Source organism: Electrona antarctica (genome assembly GCF_951216825.1).
Source record: "Electrona antarctica genome assembly, chromosome: 16".
Classification (NCBI taxonomy): Eukaryota; Metazoa; Chordata; class Actinopteri; order Myctophiformes; family Myctophidae; genus Electrona; species Electrona antarctica.
In genome coordinates, this window is record NC_136797.1 from 14,733,763 (window position 1) to 14,758,642 (window position 24,880).

A 24,880-nucleotide genomic window follows, 5' to 3' on the forward strand; every position below is an offset into this window, starting at 1 on the left:
TCGGATGTGTGTGTGTGCCGTGTTGCGTGTGGCGTCGAGCATTTGGTGTTGTCCCGTGTCCAATGCCCTCATCATCACCATGTCCTATACGGGGTGACCCGAGCAGCTGATCGCAACCGCAACCCGGTGGTATCTGTCACCCCCATTAACACACCTCGTCGTGCTTTCGGAAATATGCAACCGAGCGAGAGTGCGCTGGAGCGCACCCAGGGTGGCTGTCTAGGTCTGGTCTGGTCGTTGGGGAAATTCAGTTCACGTTGCACTGTGGGAAGCGCACCAGACTGGACACGCTGATCACTCCCTAGTCCTACTGGAGTTTAAATCCAGGTCTTTCCTTGGTCATTTGCGACAACAATGATGGTCAAGTCATTGCAAACTAACGGCTAAAGTGGTTCAAAGGCGACACAGAATGCGTCCTCAGGTCTAAATGGGCTAACAGGGTGGGGCATGGATGGACGACTCTCTCCTTCACCCCCAACTAACAGACGGATGACCGCCTGTTCGCCTGGACCTCCGGCCGCGTGACCGCGCCGTGATCCGTGGACGAGTGTGTGTGTGTGTGTGTGTGTCTGACATACGTGTATCGGTTTACGATCATGCGAGTGAGTAGGTGGGAGCATGTCGGATGTGTGTGTGTGCCGTGTTGCGTGTGGCGTCGAACATTTGGTGTTGTCCCGTGTCCAATGCCCTCATCATCACCATGTCCTATACGGGGTGACTCGAGCAGCTGATCGCAACCGCAACCCGGTGGTGTCTGTCACCCCCATTAACACACCTCGTCGTGCTTTCGGAAATATGCAACCGAGCGAGAGTGCGCTGGAGCGCACCCAGGGTGGCTGTCTAGGTCTGGTCTGGTCGTTGGGGAAATTCAGTTCACGTTGCACTGTGGGAAGCGCACCAGACTGCACACGCTGATCACTCCCTACTGGAGATTAAATCCAGGTCTTTCCTTGGTCATTTGCGATGACGGGACGGGTCAAGTCATTGCAAACGGCAGTGGTTTAGGTTTCTTTGGTATAGTCTTCGCCTCCTTGTGTAACAAAACGGGTCCTAATCGTATTCAAACGTGGGTTGAATGAACCCATTTAGACCTGAGGCCGATTCTAAAAAAATGCCTTCTAAATCCTAACAAGAGTGGATCATGTGTGCCCCACTCTTTTTGTCTGAAAAACATGTTTCTATGTCAGTGGTGCTCAACCTTTTTCATGTCAAGGAACCCCAGAAGTATCTGCATTTGGCCCCCCTTCTGAAAATATGTAGTTCCAATCCAGGGACCCCCCTCCCCCAGAAGCAAAGATTGAGTTAAAAAACGTTTGCTGAGAAAGAATATATATATTCAAAGATTTGCGCCACATTTTCACGATTTCTGCAATTTTTCAATAGCTAAAGTCTAATATAATGCTTAAAACACCAAACAAACACCTGAATGGGTCAAAGTGTTCATTTCAATGCATTTCAAGACGAAAGATTATTTATCAGCGCTCTATGACGTCAATCCCCGATGGCTCTGAAATCGGAGCAGATATATTTACGAATGCACCCAAATATAAGTCATTCCACTTTTATTTAATTAAACGTAATACTAAACCCTTACCCCGAGGTGAATACAACGGGTATAGCGAGGACAAATATGGCAATGAACGCTATTCTGGTGCGTATACGTGCGTCTGTGCGCTCATACTTCGTTCTACCCGTGCCTCTAAAGTCAGTGACTCGACCAGACCCAGTCAGGAAACACACGAAGGACACGCCACGCCACTGCACATGTCTACGTGCAGACATAGCACACATTCATGCCGTGCATGTGTGTGTGTCCATGTGTGTGTGTGTGTGTGTGGGAGCCCTCTCAGTGAGGTCGTCATCACCAAACAAACAGGTGCTGTTCACATTTATAACCGTGCTGTAATTGATCCCAAAGGGTGACTCGCCATACAGCTAAATGCACACGGTGCTAATTTGACTCTGAGATGGTTAAGAATGGACCCCCGGACGGAGCGTTTCGGGGGTCCTTTCACTGGGAGGATCTCAGAGCTGAATTACCAACGGGAGTTATTTTTTTGTGCTGTGTATGAAACATTCCCAGAAGGCCAGAGAAGAACAGGTCCATTAACACATCCCCCCCTGTGTGTGAAACCCAACCCTGTCTCTGTTGATACATGTCCTAGATTAGACACTGTGGCTCCCACGCACACACGCACACGCACGCACACACACGCACACACAGACAGACACACGCACGCACGCACACAGACACACTCACACACAGACACATGCACGCACACACACAGACACACACAGACACACGCACGCACACACACGCACGCACACGCATGCACACAGACACACGCACGCACACACACAGACACGCACACACGCACGCACACACACACAGACACACGCACACACACGTAGTACTATACTAGTGAGGACATCACAATTTTAGTGCAGCAATTTTAGCCCCGACTCTAAACGTGCTGTAAACATTGTGAGCTTGGAGATCAGATATTTGATCAGATATTTGGCCCTCGCACGCACAAAGAAATGCACGCACGCACGTACACACACGCATGCTCACGCACACACGAAAGACACGCGCAAAGGGAATGTGGTCTCATTTTTCTTCTCACACGCTGACAGGTGGAGTTGAGATAAGCTCAAACTCTTTAGAAGAAAGTGCTGATTGTCAGAGAGAGGTCAGATGTGACTCATGGGGTTATCATTAGGTCACGCCACGCTGATCCCTGTCCTCACCCTCCCTATACCGCGCTCCCCCTGAGGGACACATGCTGATCCCTGTCCTCACCCTCCCTATAGCGCGCTCCCCCTGAGGGACACATGCTTAAGTGCAGTCCCCTGTCAACAGGACATTTATTTATGTCCACACACAGTTGGGTCTGACCGTCACCAAACGTCCATTCCCTCTGGCGTCCACAGAAGTGCTCTCAGGGACGTAGCTGCCCATTTGGTTGCCCTACTCATAGGATATATCGGGTGCCGATCACCGTTCACGTAATTTTCAAACGATACGGAATCGGATCGGGAGCACTAACAAAAAAAAACGTGATCGGGGACATCCCTAGTATCAATATTATATCCATATCATGATATTATACTGGATATTGTCTGTGGTTTTGGATATTGTACTATTGTGATATGGCATATGTGTAATGATCGAAATCAGATCGGGAGCAGGAAAAAACATTTGATTGGGACGTCCCTACTATTCGGTTCCTGCCTCAGGTTGTACTAGTACTAGCAATAGGGCGGCGGTGGCTCAGGGGTAGAATGACCGGATGGTAACCGCAAGGTTGCCAGTTCGAACCCTGTGGGCTCCCCCAGAGTCAGTGTCGAAGTGTCCTTGAGCAAGACACTGAACCCCTAATTGCTCCTGATGTGCAGGTTGGTGCCCTGCATGGTTTCCTCCGCCAACAGTGTATGAATGTGTGTGTGAATGGGTGAATGTAATGCACAATCTATGTAAAGCGCCTTGGATAAAGGCGCTATATAAATGCACCATTTACAGTTGGAGGCCATCGATATTGTCCTTTTCTTTTTGCTGAGGTTTGCGTGATCTGCGCAAAAGGACAGTTAACCCATTTTGGGCGGGAACCCCTTTTGGTGTTTTAAACATTATGTTATAATTTAGCTATTGAAAAATAGCAGATCTACAAGCTCATAGCGTGGCGAGTGGCGTGCTACGAGCTTGTAGGTCTGCTATTTTTGAAAAATCGTGAAAATAGAAATAGAAAACTGGAGGATTTAGAAGGATTTTTTTTAAAATTTTGAGGTCAGGCCTAAATGGGTCAAATGATAAGGGACAATATCGGTGGCACCCAACTATACCATTTAGTACAAGCCCTAGTACTAGCCCTTCCAATGCATGGGCTTTTCGAAATGACGTCATGGCCAGCCAAGTCTATGGACTTTAAATGTATTACACTGTCTGTCTGTCTCGTGTTTGTGATGCAGGAATGAAAGTCATCCCGAATGTGGCCTTGTGCCCTGCAGCTCAGATTAACTCTGACGGCCTTTCAAAGCGCAGCGCTGCAGCGACTGCTTACATTGTGGCTTAGAGGCGTTGACAGTTACAGTACACTGTCGCTAATTAGGGTGCCAGCCACCAAATCTCTTTGCTGAAGAGATTTGGTGTAGAGGGAACAAAAAAAAACTGTTTTTATATAATATTTGAGTTAAAAACGTTGGCTGTGAAAGAATATAATTATATTCACACACCTTCACAATTTTTCAAAAATAGCAGATCTACAAGCTCGTAGCACGGCACTCAGTGCCGCGCTATGAGCTTGTAGATATGAGCTTGTAGATCTGCTATTTTTCAACAGCTAAAGTTTAAAATAATGGTGAAACTGGTAAAAATGAGTAAAATTCAAGCACATACACAGTCACGCTGCATCGCAAACACAGATAGTGTTCCACAGCGAACACTGGCTGCGATCAATAAGCTGATCGTTATAGCGGTAACCAATGACCCCACTCCACATCGCTGCCATCATCCATTGAGCTTTCCTCATGCGCTCCAAGTCATTTGCAGCTTGTAGAGCAAATCAGAGAAATGACAATTAGATCCCGACACATTCATTTCCATCCTAATTATCAAAACGTGTAAATAACTCATCAATCCCAAATAGCACGCCGGCCCCTCTCTCTCCGAGTCGCTGCACCGTGAACCGATGTGTCAACAGAAATTTATGCCAGCTGCTTGTTTGTGTTTCCCCAAACAGTTTTGCAGATGCAAAGCGTGCCAAATGGTATGATAATTACAGCGGGTCTGAATAGCATGCAAATGGCCTTAACCCATTTTGACCTGAGATCAGATTCTAAAAATGTCTTCTACATCCTGACAGTTTTCTGAAAAAGCTGTTTCTATGTCAGTCGTTCTTCGATTTTTTTAAAATAGCAGACCTACAAGCTCGTAGCGCGCCACTCGGTGGCGCGCTATGAGCTTGTAGATCTGCTATTTTTCAATAGCTAAAGCATAACATGATGCTAACACCAAAAGGGGTTCCCGCCCAAAATGGGTTAAAGCTGCAATCTAGCACAGCGCTTCCCAAACTCTGGTTCGGGAGCCGTGTATAACGTGAATGTGAAATAGAGGGTATGCGCGTGACATCATCATCATCATCATACCGGGAGGTTATGCGGAACGCCTACTGAGTGAGAAACTTAGAAACGACTTTCTGTGCCTTGACAGCCCATACTACATCCAAACAGAAAAGTCCTATCTGACTGCATTAAGCCATTGTTTTAAGACATGTTTTCTTCGCCTGTGTGAAACAGTTAGGATCAGCCCAGTCCGCTGCTGGCCTCAAATACAAGGTGGAAATCACCCGTGATGTTTGTTTTGAACCACTTGGTTAACTTACAACACCAGGACTGTAGCCTACAGATTGTGCCAGGACACTTGTCAATCACAGAATACAAAAAGTTTATATACTTGAAAAGCGAATCCGTTCATGTGAATATTGCAATATTCTAGTAGTCTGTGTGATTTCTGGTCAAGAGGGGCGGGTGGATCCTATTGGTCTAGAGGGGTGGATCCTATTGGTTTGGAGGGGCTGGTGCCGGTTGAAAACTGGCGGTGGATCCTATTGGTTCACTGATCTGAGCACCCGCCCCCCTCCTCCCTCCCTCCCTCCCCGCTGGAAAACAGCGGGGAACACTGACGTCACCAAATTTGGAGTGAGGCGCCTCTGCACTGTTATTGGTTAGCGAAATACAAGGAAGTGGGCTTCCCGTGCCAGCATTTCCAATGCGTTAACACCAGGCTTTCATTTTTGAGCCGAATGCAAACGAACACACCAACAACAACAAAAAAGGAAGACTTTTTTAATGTGCCCAAACCCAAAATATTCCAGGGTTCATGTGGTTAACTTACCCCAACAGGCTAAAAAGAAAAGCTAGAACACACTAAAATATAATGTCAGCTGGTTCCATGGGTCTGTTCTTACTCCACCATGTTGTTCTAATGAAATGAAATCATCTTTCTGTTCAGTGTCATGCCATTCTGTTGAGTGTCCTTTAGTATGAGGCTTATGCAACCTATTGTAAGCATGTCCCTTGTCCCCTTTTGCCATGGGGAAATTCTTAATACAAGCATTTTATTTATTTATTTAGTACTTATTTAAAATGGGCACTTCATCCATTTTCAACCTATCTTCATATAATTGGTCCTCCTCACAATAATGCTCCTTATAATTTGCCACCATTTACGTCTACTAATTTCGAACTTACTTAAAATTACAATTTTCTTTTATGAATGGAAGAACAATGGCTTCTATTTCAGCATACTAACTTTTCAGGAAGAGAAAGGGTGTAGCGTCTATATAGCTTGGAATGCCCTTCGATGATGCCATTGGCAGGCAGGTTCCTGAACCGTCCATAGCCCACCAATAGGACCCATCTTAGAATGAGCACTTGTGCGCCCCAATTATACAGAGATATAGCCTAGTTGAAAATGGGTAAGTAAGAGAACGGCCAAAACACAGCTGCATGCTTGAGCATAAATATTGACTGTCATCCAACAATTAATGGCCTAGCAATTCCATCGTCCATTAGTTTTACATCCAGATATAATCAGCTATATCTTCCATTTCCAAAGGGAATGCTATCCGGCGATTATCTGACAACATTAACATGACATTAACATGTCATCCAGGCCCAGCCGAGCAGTGTATATTTCCATAGTCCTCTAGTATTAGTCCTCCCAATCCAATTCACTGTACACTAGAACCTAGACAGTAATTGAATATTTGTCCATGAATTGCTTTCCGAGGGATTAATTGACGTGTAGGTTTCCAATGTAGAATATAATAGTCACCTAGCAACTAATACTAGAAATAAAATCAAAGACCTGTCATTTCCACGAAACAAAACCTATTTTTGGCCTGCTCAAATCATTCACAGTTGTTGGTAAGATGCCTAATGTCACATAAAGCACATCTCTGCTGTCGGTTAGCTGATTTGGCAGATAGTTTGAGGATCCAAGTTAGGAGGTTTTCGCCAAATAACTTTAATACTTTCCATTGATTCAATATTTTTTTTTACAAACACACAGACTTAAAGGGTGTTCAAAAGCATTGAATTATGAAAGAAAAGGAGTTAGGTGGTTTGGTTTCTTCCAGATAGCAACGATATTATATTCTGTGTGGCAATAGTTACAGACATTGAGGTATAAAGAGTTTAGACTGCTCTACTATGCTACTGTGGTCTCTGACACACAATGATCTGGCCTTCTTGCTAGTTCTATTAGCTTTCACTTAAAAAGCTATTTTCAGGCCTGCGAGAGACCACACAAAGGTTTGTGCTTTCATGCGTGTTTGCAAGTTTGGACATGTAAAACTTTGTGTGTGTGTGTGTGTGTGTGTGTGTGTGTGCGCGCGTGAGTGCGTGCGCTTGCGTGCGTGCGCCGTGCGCGCATGCTTATGTACTACATGGGTGCGTGCGTGCGTGCATGCGTGCGTGCGTGCGTGCGTGCGTGCGTGCGTGCGTGCGTGCGTGCGTGCGTGCGTGCAGGCAAGTGTGTGCTTGTGAAACAGGTATATACATACGGTCTGGCCAGAGTTTTGTTTTTGTTGTTTTTAAGTCGCCGAAGGTAAAGTAAGACATTCAGTATTAATCATCAAGCGTTGTTACACTTCAAAGGTATATACGCCACGCTCCATTTATCAGTCTGCAGACAGTCTTTGGTGGTTAAAAGGATCACACCACCAGATGCTATCAAAGACACCCCCCCCCCCCCACCCCCAAGGCTTTATCCCAGGGTTTAAAATAAATGTGTGGCCCCAGAGGCATTCCAATTGCGAGGAGGTCTGAAGGCTTGCGAGCGAGCAGGCAGGCCAAAGAGAGGGGCTATAGCTGCTCTGTGAAACTCAAGCCCGGGTGTTGTTGCCTCTCGTACCATCGCTCAGAGTTTGGGAGCTGCTGCTGCCCCTGAAAACAGCTGGCCACACACATGCCAACACACTGGGGACCTCTAGAATTATCATTTTAAAGCATGCGAGCTATGTCCACTTCAACATGGATACAGCAGGCGTCCCCAAGCTACTAGAGCCCTGCTTCACTCCCACACCAGGTGTTCACTGCTGTGTGTGATATTCCCCAGTATGACGTCCTCATTATAGTAAAGGCTAAGAGAGAGAGAGAGAGACAGACAGACAGACAGACAGACAGACAGACAGACAGACAGACAGACAGACAGACAGACAGACAGACAGACAGACAGACAGACAGACAGACAGACAGACAGACAGACAGACAGACAGACAGAGACAGACACTCTTCCAGTGTTTTACTTAAGTAAATGTAGTGGAGAAAAAAGTACAATATTTGCCTCTGAGATGTAGTGGAGTAGAAGTAAAAGTACTGGAAATTGGAAATACCCTAGTACAGTACAAACATCTCACAATTGTACTTTAAGTACGGCACTTAAGTAAATTCACTTAGTTACTTTCCACCACTGCCATTCAGTAGAAGGATTTAACCAATTTATATAAATCAAAGAAATGAAGGGCAATACGAGGGGGGGTAAAAAAAAAAAAAAAGTGTGTGCGAGTCAAGAGAGAGACAGAGAGAAACAAGCCGAACAAAACGTCTTTTCTGTAAGTGTACCGTCGTGTCTCCCCGGCAGCCAAACCACATGCATAACGAAGGCGAGCCAATATACTGTAAGTCCCTCTTCTGGAAGCAGCCATGCTCTTCTTCCATCTAAAACAGCCACCACAGTCATGGTACATCGTCCCGACCAGACGTTGTGCTGACACGGCTGCGGGGTGACAGCTCGCTGCAACAGGGGTGGTTGGTTGGTGGCGGTGGCGGCGGCGGTGTGTCATCGACCCCGTATAGCACACCCTTTCATCTCCTTTTTTTCTGCTTGCCTTTTCCAGCGAGCGACTCCCAAGTTTAGTGTCCTCCAGGATTTTTTGTTTTAGGGCTGACATTAATTCACTGGCTGCTGCACCCCCACCTCCACCACCACCCCCACCCCCACCTCCACCCCCACCACCACCATCACAGTTTGTGCCACATATTGTCTCCGATTAGAATAGCATCTGCATTGTTCCAGAGTGCGGGAAGGGAAGGGAGGGGAGGGGAGGGGAGGGGAGGAGGGTGGCGGTGTTTTGACTGAAAGAATTCCTCTCTCCAGGGCGAAATGGATACTTTTGTCCTTTTTTTGTTGCACTTATTAGCCCAGTCTTCCTCCTCCACCACCACCACCCATGTCTCTTTCCTGGAATGTTCAGAGAGAGAGAGAGAGAGATATTTCTCGGGGCGTCTGAACAAGCGGGGCAGTACCCCTAACTCGGCCCACAGCCATGACCCATTAGGGTTAAACCAGTCGGTGGTTGTGTCTGTGTCTGTCTGTGACTCCACAGACAACACCCCCCCCCCCCAACCCCATCGGCCGGCCGCAAGCTTCCAGACAGCTGGAAGAGATTACGCACAGGGGTGGAACTCATTTTTGTACAACTCCAGTGACAATGGTGAGGACTGTCTTGAAAAGCTGTTGTTTCTTCTGAAAGGGAGCCTTTTATTATGACCATCGCCACCAACGGGCTCAGGCAGAGAGCGCTGCATGTCGACTATAGTGACCAGAGCTCAGGCAGAGAGCTATGCGGTGGACCGCTGCATGTCGACTATAGTGACCGGAGCTCAGGCAGAGAGCTATGCGGTGGACCGCTGCATGTCGACTATAGTGACCGGAGCTCAGGCAGAGAGCTATGCGGGCATACGTGGCCGGTTAAGACTCACCTGTGGCTCCGACATGTGTGGCCGGTTAAGACTCACCGGCCGTGGCTTCGGCGTGAGTCAGGGTTAGGTTAGGGTTTGGGGGTTAGGGTTAGGTTTCTGGTTTAAGGACTTCAGTGTTTTGTACCATGCTATTGTATATGTACAGAACAAAGAATGTTTGCTTTCGCCATCTTTGTTGAAGAAGAGTCTGTTAGGTAAGGGGGTAGGACATCGGACCAAAGTAGTGTCGGACTGTTAGTACGTATAGGACCAAAGATATGCACCCATTCAGGCTATATCCCAAAACAGCACCCCCTCCTTTTTTTTACACACCTTAAGAAAAGGACACACAAAGCTGGAAGTGTTTCTTCAGTGGCAGCTAGCGGCGAGGGACATGGGGGAACGCTTAATGTGAAAAAGGTGTAAATGTTTTACAAGAAATGGAACACGGTCTTAATAAGTTATAAATGAGGCGGCGCTGCATGGGTGATGTCATGCATGCTGCCTGCCCGCCCGAACCGCCCAATCGCCCGCCCCGCTCGGGTATATACGTCTTGTTTAGGCGAGGGTCGCTAGGAGACTGAAACACAACACTCTGCAGTGTGGAGGACCGAAGGGGGGGGGGGGGGGGAGAGAGAGAGAGAGAGAGAGAGAGAGAGAGAGAGAGCGTGTGTGTGTGTGCATGTGTGCGAGAGACAGTGTGTGTGTGTGTGTGTGTGTGTGTGTGTGTATGTGTGTGTGTGTGTGTGTGTGCGCGTGCGACAGAGAGAGAGAGAGAGAGAGTGTTTGTGCGTGTGTGTGTGTGTGTGTGTGTGTGCGCGTGCGACAGAGAGAGAGAGAGAGAGAGAGAGAGAGAGAGCGTGTGTGCGTGTGTGCAAGAGCCTGTGTGTGTGTGTGTGTGTGTGTGTGTGTGTGTGTGTGTGTGTGTGTGTGTGTGTGTGTGTGTGTGTGAGAGTGAGAGACGGTGTGTGTGTGTGTGTGTGTGTGTGTGTGTGTGTGTGTGTGTGTGTGTGTGTGTGTGTGTGTGTGTGTGTGTGTGTGTGTGTGAGAGTGAGAGACGGTGTGTGTGTGTGTGTGTGTGTGTGTGTGTGTGTGTGTGAGAGTGAGAGACGGTGTGTGTCTGTGTGTGTGTGTGTGTGTGTGTGTGTGAGAGTGAGAGACGGTGTGTGTGTGTGTGTGTGTGTGTGTGTGTGTGTGTGTGTGTGTGTGTGTGTGTGTGTGTGTGTGTGTGTGTGTGTGAGAGTGAGAGACGGTGTGTGTGTGTGTGTGTGTGTGTGTGTGTGTGTGTGTGTGTGTGTGTGTGTGTGTGTGTGTGTGAGAGTGAGAGACGGTGTGTGTGTGTGTGTGTGTGTGTGTGTGTGTGTGTGTGTGTGTGTGTGTGTGTGTGTGTGTGTGTGTGTGTGTGAGAGTGAGAGACGGTGTGTGTGTGTGTGTGTGTGTGTGTGTGTGTGTGTGTGTGTGTGTGTGTGTGGGTGTGTGTGCAGCCCTCTTCCTGTGTGGTCATAATAAAGCTCTGGTCTTCGACGGGCCCTGCATGGATGAGGTCACTCTCTGTATGATGACATCATAGCGGCCGTCGTCCTAATGGGCACACAATGGCCGTGCAGCGCGGAGGAGGAGGAGGGAGGGTGGCCTCCAGAGAGCCCTTAATGGCACTGGAACGTCCATCAGTCCATCGCAAATGTATTGCGGGGGATTTTTTTGCCAAAGCTGTCTCCAGGTAGTCATTTTGAAGAACACGCACCACCCCCCCCAACCCAGCAGTGAATGTGTACTGGAGTGCTGATTTCGTCGACTAATAGTATGCCACGTTTTTTTTTGTCAACAACCTTTTTCCACTGACGAAAACTAAATTAAACTAAATGAAAACTAAGCTATGATGACTAAATATATTGACAATTTCGTCAACAAATCAGAATTCTAGAACTAGAATTAGGAAGGGAAAATATTAGGAAGGGACTAGTGGACGAGAGATCGAGTATAAGTCATTACGACAGCATCAAGGCCTGCCAAAATACATTTTAGTACTTTTTACTAAAATCTTATGATATTTAGTCGACTAAAACCAGACTAACACTAAAACATTCCAGGTGACTAAAATGTGACTAAAACTAAATGAAAACTATTCAAGAGACTATATGACTAAAACTTAAAATCTAAATTTGCTGTCAAAATCAACACTGCTGTAGCCTAATGATGATCAAAGTATTACAAAAGGCGAGTGTTTCCTCCAGTGACAAACATGTTGACTATGATGAGGGATGATGGAACACATGCATGCATACACTACATTTATTTGACAGCTTTAGTGACTAGGTGCTTATTACAAAACACACATTACCCACTTCAGCCCTATATACATGTCGGCCATTTGAGAATAGCCGATCTGCAAGCTTACAATCGTGAAATGAAAAAAATAAAATAAAAATAAAAGTTTGAGAACTAGAACCGAGCCCTTAACCCATTTAGGCCTGACGTCGAAATTTAAAAAATGTATTCTAAATTCTGACAGTTTTCTGAAATACCTTATGTCAGTGGTGCTCAATATTTCATGTCAAGGACCCCAAAAACTATATGTATTTGGCCGCCGACCCCCATCTGAAAATATGTTGTTCCAGTGACCCCCGCAGAAGCAAAGATTTGAGTTAAAACGCTCACTCTGAAAGAATATAATTATATTCAAAGATTTGAGGCACATTTTCACGATTTTTCAAAAATAGCAGACCTACAAGTTTGTAGATCTGCTATTTTTCAATAGTTACATTATAACATAATAATGTTTAAAACACCTAAAGGGGGTTCCCGCCCAAAATGGCTTAAGGAAAGCAGAGCCCAGCTGGCAGCGGCAAACAGTCGCATGCCCACCTCCAGTGCTGCTGACAGGCGGCGGCAAGACGGAACAACTGTGAACGAGGTGAGCTTAAATAGACCGCCACATCGGTCAGCTGCTTGACGCATGAGTGCTGTGACACACGTCACGCTACGACACCCACACGGGTGTGCGTGTGTGTGTCCATGTAAACCTCCCCGAGTGGATCTGCCTGAATTAGCTCGCAGGCTACGGTACACGCAGACGTTACAATGCCTTACTATAGAGAGTATGCGCATGCTTAAAGTGAATGGCACATCGAGTGGCAAATCGAGTGGCAAAGCAACATGCAAAGTGAGTTTAACATTAGTTTAATGTTGTTTAATGCAATCAGATATGACTTTTCTGTGTGGATGTATGGGCTGTCAAGGCCAGAAAGTAGTTTTTAGCCACTCAGTAGGCGTTCCTGCATAACTTCCTGGTTTGATGATGATGTCACGAGCATACTCTCTATTACATACAGCTCCGTCAAGTTACGTTACATAACCCCATATTGCCTATACTTTGCATTAATAGTATGTTACTTTACCACACAATACCATAATGTATTTTCATATTATTTTTTATATAATCGTAAGCCACTATTAGTTACCCTGCTATTAGCACATGTGCCAGCTGGTGGCGGCTATAGCCACCAGCCTAATTAGTGATGGTGTCACCGTCGACGGTGAGCCACAATGTCAACAGTCACCGCCTGCGGTCTGGAGTTAATCTGGGCCTGGAGGGGGCGGGGCAACCACGTGACAGTTGGAACCAACCGGAGGAGGACTCTCATTTTGCTGTCTATTCAAACGTGACACCATCTTTAACCCATTTAGGCCCGAGGACCATTCTACAGATGCCTTCTAAATACTGACAGTTTTCTGAAAAACCTCATGTTTCTATGTGTATGTCAGTCAAACATTTTCATTATGTCAAGGACCCCCAAAAGAAAAGAGAGAGAGAGAGAGAGAGAGAGAGAGAGAGAGAGAGAGAGGAGAGAGAGATACACAGAGAGAGAGAGAGACAGAGTGAGGTGAAGGGATAAAATAATTTGGACGTTATTGTTGTCAGTATAATTATTAGGGTATGCCTCCTCATGGTGGTATGCACTTTGCTGAGCGTGCAGCAGAACCTGAGCACTGCAGTCTTAAGTGATATGTCCTGTTGACCCACGTTGACCCACGTTGACCCTAGTGATTCAACGCATGGAATTCAATGGCCCAAACCACACCAAAGGGTCGAGACGATTTTAGCGTTAACTCCTTGCAACCGTTTGGACCCAAGGAGTTGCATGGTGACCCTTTGGTGTGGTTAGGGCTTTTGAATAGCACACCATATAGGCATATAGTCTTCTGAAAAACCTTAGTCGACTAACACCGGGGCTCCACCGGGTGCGTCAGCCTCGCGTCTCCGTCACCGTCAGGGACTGTTCCCTTTTTAATCAATGAAGGGTGGCTCCACTGCCCGCGTTGCGTGACTGCATTAAAATTGCCCCGGTTTGTTTTTTGACGCACGCGACGGAGACGCAACGCGTCCGCTGGAGCCCCGGCGTTAGTCTTTAGTCTTAGTCTTTAGTCAACAAAATGAACACTGTCACAAGCGGTGGAAAGTAACTAAGTATGTCCAATTTTCACTACTTTTACTTAAGTTCTATTATTATAATATTGTACTTTTACTTTTACTCGATTAAACCGTCGGCTGGCCAAGTGGTCCAGGCGCATCATGCCATCACATAATAGGCTCTGGCCTGACAGCGCGTCGCATGTTCGAGTCCCGTTCATGACGACCTTTGCTGCATGTCTCTCCCCTTCTCTCTCTCTCTCCCTCTTTCCTGCCCATCTTCACTTGAAACTTCACTTGACCACTTTGTGGAAAGCTACTGGGGATCCGAATAAACAATAAAGAAACTATGAATAAAGGCAGAAAAGCCAAAAACAAATCTAAAAATCACACACCCGTGTGAACTGAGTGGTGCAAGGTCTTATATAGCCTGATCAGCTGTGGTCTGACGTAATGTCAGTGACCATAGTAACCATGCTCATTTTTTGGGTCCCACGTACAGGTACACACACGTACACACATACATAGACACATACGGACAAAGCTGGTTGTTGGAGTGGTTTGCACCACTCAAAAAGAGAGAAGACACTTCGCACTTCTCACATGGAGACAGACTGTACTGAAAACACCTACACCAACGAGTGGACCAGCATCACACCAGCAGAATACTGAGTGGTACTGTACTGTACTGTACTGTACTGTACTGTACTGTACTGTACTGTACTGTACTGTACCACCGCTCCGGGACGGGACGGACATCAGAGCCACGATGAAAGCTTCGAAAAATAACAGACCCACAATTTCACAAGAGCTTGTGACCTTGTATAGATCTGCTATTTCCGCACGGAAACGGGCATGCATGCGACGCAGAGGAGAGGAGGATCATTGGAGGTGAGTGATGAGGATTGCTGGCGAAAAAGGGATAGAGGGAAAGCCGGTGGGGATGGTGTGTGTGGTGTGTGTGTGTAGGGGGGGGGGGGGGGGGGGGGGGGGGGGGGGGGGGGGGGGGGGGGGGGGGTGCTTTCTAGCAATGAAATATTCTGGCGGCTTTCTAAAACTGGCCTTAATCCACACTTAACTCCATTACATGTGGGACACTTTCACTCCGAAAATGCAGAGATAAGCCCCCAATAAAAGCTACGAGAGAAGGCCCGTTTCAAATAGCATCGCTGACGCCTTTTAACGTAATTAACAACACACACACACACACACACACACACACACACACACACACACACACACACACACACACACACACACACACACACACACACACACACACACACACACACACACACACACACACACACACACACACACACAGGGGGGGGCGTTACTTTTTTCTTTTTGGGGTGGGGGACGGGGGGGGGGGGTTCAATTGTAGATATGGCTCAAAAAGGAAACTGGGACACTGGAGGCTTTGATGTCTTAATTGTGACTTCTTTTTTTTCCTCTCGATTCCAATGAAACTGGAGCTGCTTATTTGGTGGAATAAAAGAGATGGAGAGAGAGAGAGAGAAAAGAGAGAGTTGGAAGATTGAGAGAGAGAGAGAGAGAGAGAGAGAGAGAGAGAGAGAGAGAGAGAGAGAGAGAGAGAGAAAAAAGAGAGAGTTGGAAGATTGAGGAGAGAGAGAGAGAGAGAGCGAGCGAGAGAGAAAAGAGAGAGTTGGAAGATTGAGGAGAGAGAGAGAGAGAGAGAGAGACAGAGAGAGAGAGAGAGAAACGGGCAGACAGACACATTGTGCTTGAGAGAAGAAAGAGGACAAAAAGTGAATGTGCAAATATGAGAAGAAAAAAGAAGGCAGATCCACGGGGACAGTGAGAGGGGACCGGGGATAAGGGGGACATAAAAGAATGCGTGACAGGGTGGGAGGCTAGATAGACGAGCGAACGGGCCCCGGCTTACTGAGGCCTGAATGACAGAGCTGAAGAGCTGCGGAATCCTACTTGAATGAGCATTGATTAAACTGTGGCAGGGGGTCAAAGTAGGGCCTCCGTCTCCTCTCTGGTGGGGCTCGCACCACAGCCCCCAAATCCCCCCGCGCTCGTTTTCGCTCTGAGAGCATGCGAACGTAACCAAATGAACCCCCTCTGACAACTGGATGGATGAAACACTCAGGATTTCTGCTGCGTGTTTGCCTTTTGAACGCACACACACACAGTGTGTGTGTGTGTTCGTGCTTTCGACATTGCCTATACCCGTGCAGTGTTTTTGTGCGTGTGTCTTCTTTGCGTGTTCGTCTGGCATTTCTGAGATACTTGGACGCAGCATGTAAGCGCGGCGGGCGGGCGGGCGTGCGAGCCAGCCATGTATCCTAACGTGCCGCTGAAGTCCTGTGACATGCGATGCTTGACGCACATTATCTGTGTATCCCTTTGTATCCCATACATCACAATCACAACCATTATTTGCCATTATTTTATATAGGATGAAATCAAGAAAATGCCAGCACTCATTGTATGTCATTTTCACATGCATTTTATTTACCTCTGACGAGAGTTGATAACGAACGCGTTTCGGCCTGTTTGGCCTTCGTCGGCGTTATGACAAGACAAGAGGAAGTGTGGTCTTTATATATATGAGATATTTTATATAACCATAAACTTTGCGTGTTGTAATGCACGTAACTCGAGAACCGTTTGCCCCACCAACTTCACATTCGACACACGCGTTCCACACCCCCACAGGGAGTGCAGTGCCCGGTATCGAGTCGGGCGGACCCACGGTTCTCCAGAACCACCACAAAAGGCTCTGCTCAGTCTGCCAGTGGAAATCCCCTCACCTGTGCAATTTCCAGCCTCTGCCTCAGCCAATTGATTGCCATGGCAACCCCACACCTGACAATTGATTAGCCTACTTAACCAGTCAACAGGTATTATTAGGTTCCCAAGATGAATCATTCTCAAGTAGGCCGGTAGCCGCTGGGCACATACAGGTCTAGTACATCTAATTCTGTAAGTGAAGACAGTGTGCCGGATCCATTTTTCTAAACTTTAGCTGTTGGGAAAAAAAAGCAGATCTACAAGCTTGAACCTCTGGGGGAGGGGTCCCTGGACCCCAGTGGCTCTGTCACGGGCCTTACCTGGGGACTGACGCTGGGGCCGTAGCCCATGCCGGGGGAGGTCATGGAGTGCGGGCCATGCATGGGCGAGCTGATGACGGAGAAGGGCGAGCCCAGGCCGTTCATGGGCGAGCTCAGCGCGCTGATGGGAGAGTGCAGCGAGCCCGACGGCCCCATGGAGCCCCCGGGGCTCAGCAGGGACGGGTGGTGCATGCGGTGGGACGAGGGAGACGACACCAGCTGGCCCGACGAGTCTGGAGGAAGGAAGGAAGGAAGGAAGGAAGGGAAGAGGGAGAGAGAGAGAGAGGAATGCAGCACGTTAACACAATTAGACCTGAGCTCCATTCTACAAATGCCTTCTAAATATCATATAGTTTTCTGAAAAACCTGTTTCTTTTTTTTCTTTTTTATCCCACGATTTTGTAACCCATTTTTCACCCCTGTGTCAATTATCTAATGTGATCCTTGGCTCTACACACCCTCCACCAACCTAGTCCCCATATATGGAGGACATGGGGAGAGCAACGGACTTGAACTCATGCTTCCTTCATGCCTGAGTGTCCAAGTTGCTCCTTTTGCCTGAGTGTCCAAGTTGCTCCGACCTTGACACGGGCGCTGCTCTTGTGGCGACCAGCAGCAGGTTTTAGTTTAAGGAGTGTCTGTGCATTGTTTTAACTGTTTATTATGTTTGTCTTGTCAGAACAGGCCTAGAGTTTTCGAGTATTTATTAAGTCATACTTATAGCTCAGGAGGCTGAAAGATGGAGTTTCTAAGAATACTACTTTTGATGCTTTTAATGGTTTTTGCATGGAGTCACCAACATTCACAAACATTTCAGTACTCGCGGGAGTTTCTCCTAAATTTACAGTGGAATCGTCTTGATGTCTCGAGCCTCGATGCGACACTCTCTTCACAGACTTCCAACTTTAATACAGGAATAGTCGGAGATTCTGTGAATGTAAGAGATGGCCACAAGAAATCGGCATACATCAGGAAAAGAGGAAAGAAGGGTGGCGTGCGTCAACGTCTAAGGAAACAGACGGAAAAAAACCGCGTCCCACTACCCTCTATAATCCTGGCCAACGTCCAATCCTTGAGGAACAAAATGGATGAATTACATGGGAATATCAGTCATCTACGCGAATACAGGGATGTCTGCTTGATGGCATTCACCGAAACTTGGCTTACTGACTCTGACTCTGACACGTCATTTGACATCAGCGGCTTCGGATCGCCTATACGGCTGGACCGGGACAGTGAGGTAACACACAAAACACAGGGAGGAGGGGTGTGCCTATACATTAATCGGAGATGGTGTAATAACTTCACCGTGCGTGAACGGTTATGCACGCCCGATATAGAGCTCCTGTCCGTGTCGGTGCGGCCCTTTTATCTCCCAAGGGAATTTCCCCAAGTGTTTATCACCGTTGTTTATATTCATCCAAAAGCCAACGCGGACATCGCAGCGAACACCATCTTCAGAGTGACACAGTCATTGCAATCTATCTCCCCTGACGCGCCCAACATAATTCTGGGAGACTTTAATCATTGCAACTTGAAGAAAACTCTAAACAGCTTTTATCAATATGTCAACTGTCACACACGGCGCAACAAGACTCTGGATCTATGCTATGGCTCAATTAAAGGAGCATACAAATCGGAGGCGGGCCCTGCTCTCGGATCTTCTGATCATAACATTGTACACCTTCTACCCGTTTACAAGACTGTGCTAAGGAGGGAGAAGGTGCGGAAAAGACAGGTGAAGATCTGGAATGAGGATTCCTCTCTTGCCCTGCAGGGGTGCTTTGACTGCACAGATTGGTCTGTGTTTACAGAATCATCTGATAATATTGATGAAATCACAGACGCTGTGTGCAGCTATATATCATTCTGTGAAGACAACGTTATTCCCACTAAGACTGTTAAGGTTTTTCCTAATAGCAAACCCTGGGCATCATCAGCCCTTAAAAGCTTAATCCACAACAGGAAAAATGCCTTCAATGAGGGTGATCTACCCAAGGTTAGGGAACTAAATAGAGAGATAAAGTCTGAAATAAAAAAAGGTAAACTCAGGTACAAAAACAAAATCGAAGCTGAGCTGAGCAGTAACAACCTCAGGGAAGCATGGAACGGCATGAAATCTATGACAGGGGCAGATGATAAAGGCCATAAGCTCATCTCCATGCCTGGGTTTGACTCAGATGTACAGCTGGCCAATGAGCTAAATAAGTTTTACCTAAGATTTGAGAATCAGGACTTTGCTAATAAAATTAATGAATTAAAAAACGAGACTAGAGCCCCTCCAGCCCTAGTAATTGACAAAAAAAGTGTGGAAAAACACCTCAGACACACTAAGTCAAAAAGTCCAGGGCCGGACAATATATGTGGCAAGGTTCTCTCAACGTGTGCTGAACAGCTCTGCAGCATTTTTCATTTTATTTTTAACTTATCTCTTCAACAACAGCGGGTCCCTAAGTTATGGAAACAGTCCACAATTGTCCCAGTTGCCAAAATTAGAACCCCAAAGTCATTAAATGACTTCAGGCCTGTTGCCTTGACTTCATTAGTAATGAAATGTTTGGAAAAGCTAGTCAAAGATAGCATCCTAAAGCAGGTGGAGAAATCTCTAGATCCCCTGCAGTTTGCATACAGGTCTGGAAGAGGTGTAGATGATGCCACTATCACCCTACTGCATTTCTTGTACCGCCACCTTGAGGGGAAAAAAACACAGGCCAGACTGTTGTTTGTCGATTTTTCCTCTGCCTTTAACACGATCCAGCCACATCTTCTAGCCCAGAAGCTAATCAGTTATTTTAAACTGGATCTTAACCTTGTTGGCTGGATCATAGACTTCTTAACTGTTAGGTCTCAGTGCGTGAGGGTAAATGAGGTCCTGTCTTCTCTGTTGCTCTCCTCCACTGGTTCTCCCCAAGGCTGTTGTCTCTCCTCACTACTGTATATTCTGTATACCAACGACTGTTGTAGCAATCACCCTAACAGGTATATTGTCAAATTTGCTGATGACTCTGTGATTGTTAGCCTTCTTGAAGACAATGAGGTACAGCATGGGCCAGTTGTCAATGACTTCATATCGTGGTGTGACAAGTCATTCTTACAGTTAAATGTGACCAAAACAAAAGACATGATCATCAGCTTTAGAAGGACTCCTCCCAGTCCTGCTCCTACACTCATTAAGGGCACAGAAATTGAAATTGTAGAGAGCTATAAATATTTGGGTGTCGTTCTTGACAACAAACTCTCCTTTGACTCTCATGTTGCCTCTACATCAAAAAAAGTCCAGCAGCGTCTTTTTTTTCTGAGGAAAATGCGTTCTTTTAATGTCTCGTCTGTGATGATGACTCTTTTCTATAGAAGTTTTATTGAATCTGTTCTCATGTTTTGTATGGTTGCCTGGTACGGTAATCTGACCCTGGCAAACAAGAACAGGCTCAGCAGCCTCGTCAAAGTGGCCAGTAAGATTTCTGGGAGAACCCAAGCCCAACTCATAGAACTGTACAAGAGGCAGATGCTTAAAAGAGCCTCCTCCCTCCTGGAGGTATCGGATCACCCACTTCGGTCTGAGTTTGAACTGTTGCCCTCAGGTCGTCGGCTGAGGGTGCCCACTACAAAGACTAATCGGTTCAAACTATCCTTTGTCCCGGCTGCTATTCAACTGCTGAACAGCAGATAGCACTTTATTCTTGCCTCTTTGCACATACTGCCCACTAATGCACTTTTGCTGACTTTGCTACTTTGAATGTCATGAATTCTCTGTCTCTAGTGCCCTGTTCTTAGATCTCAGTCTTGTTTGAATGTTGTTGTTGTGTGTATTTTTTACTATGATCTGGCTGCAAACCAATTTCCCGCAAGGGACAATAAAGCTAACCTTGAACCTTGAACCTTGAACCTTTTACACCTGACAGGGGGGAGTTTCCCTGGTTGGACGTAGAGCGTGGAAGGAACACGTTATTCCAACCAGTTCCTTTAAAACCTATGTTTCTATGTCAGTCGTTCTCAAACTATTTCATGTCAAGGACCCCCAAAAATATCTGTATTTGGCCTCCGACCCCCATCTGAAAATATGTTGTTCCAGGGACCCCCCCAGAAGCAAAGATTTGAGTTAAAAACGTTCGCTCTGAAAGAATATATATTCAAAGATTTGCGCCACATTTTCACGATTTTTCAAAAATAGCAGAACTACAAGCTTGTAGATCTGCTATTTTTCAAAAGCTAAACATAATGCGACATAATGCTTAAAACACCAAAGGGGTTCCCGTTCAGAATGGGTTAACACAATCTGTGCCAAAACGAGATAATCTCGTGAATAGCTATTTAATCCACGAGATTAAGAGATTTGATTAATGAGCATTAATCCAGCTTTAAAAAATAATATTTTTCTATTTTGTTTGTACTCGCCTGGTAAAACCAACCTAGATCCCAATCCTCCGTGCACACGGTCGGTAATTAGTGTTTTTTCTGCTCAAAATAGGACACACTTCTGCGATATCTTTCGGAACTCGCCCGGCTAGAAGTGAAAGCCCTATTACGTGCACGCACGCGCACCCACACACGTGCGCACACTCACACACGCACAGCAGCACCACTCAAGTTCACACAAACTGCCCCTCTCCCTCTCTCATCAGGCCCTGTCAGGCCCTCATTACCTTCAAGGGACGGCATATCATATCATGCCATCAGCTGCCTGTCATCACAGAAGATATTACATTGACCAAAAAATAAATAAAAAAGGAGGGTGCTGCCATCTGTCACCGTGGCCTTGGCGGCAGTATATTTACCGCCACCACCCTCTCTCTCTCTCATCGCGCGTTATCGCTCCGGCCTCTCGCGGCTAAACATCTCTTCTCCTCCTCCTCCTCCACGTCAGGCACTATAGTTCTAGTATTCTGGATGTTGTATTTGCTGGTCCAAAATGTAACATTGACGATGTGGTATTGAAGTGTAATTGCATTTCTGCCTCTTGGCCAGTTCCCACTTGTAAAAGAGACGCAGTCTCAATGTGTTTTTACTGGTTAAATAAAGGTTAAATAAAAATAAAAAAATTGTTTCAATTCACTCCCAATTCTCATTTTCCTCCCAGTGGACTTCCTCACCCGGCCCTCGCGGTGTCGAAAAAACAGATAACCCCCAACCACCATTATTATTTCCACTGCCTTGAGTGTTTATTCACTCACTTCCCTCTTTAGATCTCCTTCACCTCCTTCAACAATGTCCCGTCCCTCGGGGGTCAAGCTCCACTCTGATTAGGCACGTCGTCTTGTCCTCGCACACAAATGTAGCTTCTTTGACCCTTTTGTCTCTCAGCGAACCACAGCGAGAGACAGAAGGTGTGTATATGTGTGGTGATGTTATGTATTAACCTGTTTAGACCTGAGAACTGATTCTACAAATACTACCTCAAGTTTAGCAGGCATATACAGTAATATACAGTAATATACAGGTGTGATGTAATTCCGGAGTTTACCAGAGTTTGTCCTGTAATATACACATCCGTATTCCATGCTTTTTGCTCAGTGTATAAAGTGTAACATAATGCTTTAAAACACCCAAAAAAGTGGGAGTGTGGTCTCATCCATCACACCCCGGTGTTTCCTGAGCGCCTGAGGTTCCTCCGTCCCGCTGCGCTGGAATAAAACTGACGTATGGCTCAATTAGTCTCAGACGGAGAGGAGTAACGAGTCCGTTTCAGAGCACTTTCCACCGCGTGGCTTTGTCTCTGTCCCAGCTCCATGTCACAGTCAGGTGCTCTACTCTGGATTCTCTTTGTCTCTGTCCCAGCTCCATGTCACAGGTGCTCTACTCTGGATTCTCTTTGTCTCTGTCCCAGCTCCATGTCACAGGTGCTCTACTCTGGATTCCACCGCGTGGCTTTGTCTCTGTCCCAGCTCCATGTCACAGGTGCTCTACTCTGGATTCTCTTTGTCTCTGTCCCAGCTCCATGTCACAGGTGCTCTACTCTGGATTCTCTTTGGCTCTGTCCCAGCTCCATGTCACAGGTGCTCTACTCTGGATTCTCTTTGGCTCTGTCCCAGCTCCATGTCACAGGTGCTCTACTCAGGATTCTCTTTGGCTCTGTCCCAGCTCCATGTCACAGGTGCTCTACTCAGGATTCTCTTTGGCTCTGTCCCAGCTCCATGTCACAGGTGCTCTACTCTTGATTCTGTCTCTGTCCCAGCTCCATGTCACAGGTGCTCTACTCTGGATTCTGTCTCTGTCCCAGCTCCATGTTACAGGTGCTCTACTTTGGATTTGCGTGTAATGCTTTGTTGGGGAGTGACGCGCGTAATGACGCATAAATCAGACTCAAGAGTCTGACACACACAAGTGTGTGTGTGTGTGTGTGTGTGTGTGTGTGTGTGTGTGTGTGTGTGTGTGTGTGTGTGCGCGCGCGTGTGTACGTGTGTCAAGAGCAGTGGTGGGAAAAAGTACTACATTTAATTTCTTCATTCCTGCATTCACCCATTTACACACACATCCATGCACGGAGGAAACCATGCAAGGCACCAATCTGTACACCGGGAGCAACAGTTGTTAGGGGGTTCTGCGTCTTGCTCAAGGACACTTCGACACTAACCGATCTGGGTGGGAGGGGCCCGGGATCGAGCCTGGAACCTTCCGGCTCCCAAGCGGCCACTCTACCCGGGAGCCACTGCCGCCCACCCTCCCCGTTCGTAAAAGCAGGGCATGACAATGGGAGGCCCCGTTTCTACCAACCCTCAAGCACTGCTGATTTCGAAATGGAAACTAAATGAAAACTAAGCTATGGGATGATTAACATCAAACCTTTATTTTGGTGATGCCTCCATTCATTCATCGTTCCTCCATTCATTCATGTTTGACGATTACCTGTTTTCCCGCTTCGATAGATAACCACGTTGCCTCATCCTCGTCCTAATGTGCACGTATACCGTACTCATAATAGCACAACATAGAAGTCTGAAACCATTAAACCAATGCCAATTAATCTCACAAAATAAACCGAAAATCGACTCCTTTGTTTTTGGCAAAGTCACACATGTCGTTACAACGAGGTATAATGAGGCTTCAAAGTCACACATGTCGTTACAACGAGGTATAATGAGGCTTCAAAGTCACACATGTCGTTACGAGGTATAACGAGGTCGTTACAACGAGGTATAACGAGGCTACAACGAGGTATAACGAGGCTTCAAAGCAGCAGCCTCGCTGGCAGCTCAGCCTGGGCAACACTTCCTGTACATCCTGCTCACCTCACTGGCACTTCCTTGAAGCGCGCACGCACGCACGCACGCACGCACGCACGCACGCACGCACGCACGCACGCACGCACGCACGCACGCACGCACGCACGCACGCACGCAGGCACGCAGGCACACACATGTTGGCCCCATCCTTTGGAAAACAAACACACTTCCTTCTTAGTAAAAGAGCAAGAGCAAGTCCTTAACCCATTCATTCATTTAGGCCTGACGTCAAAATGTCTTCTAAATCCTTACAGTTTTCTGAAATACCTATGATTCTGTATCAATGGTGCTCAATATTTCATGTCAAGGAACCCAAAAAATATTATGTAATATGCCGCCAGGGACCCCCCAGAAGCAAAGATTTGAGTTAAAAACGTTCGCTCTGAAAGAATATGTATTCAAAGATTTGAGGCACATTCTCA

General features: G+C 46.8%; 1 protein-coding gene across 5 annotated transcripts in view; it reads right to left on the reverse strand.

Moving 5' to 3' along the window:
- The window catches only part of LOC306939814 (retinoic acid receptor RXR-alpha-A), a 329,786-nt gene that overhangs the window by 57,627 nt on the left and 247,279 nt on the right, over positions 1–24,880 (reverse strand). For all 5 annotated transcript variants that reach the window (XM_079524536.1, XM_079524535.1, XM_079524538.1 and 2 more), the window contains one exon: positions 17,230–17,471. In XM_079524536.1, coding sequence (XP_079380662.1) covers positions 17,230–17,471 — 242 coding nt within the window. The remainder of the gene's footprint in view (positions 1–17,229; positions 17,472–24,880) is intronic.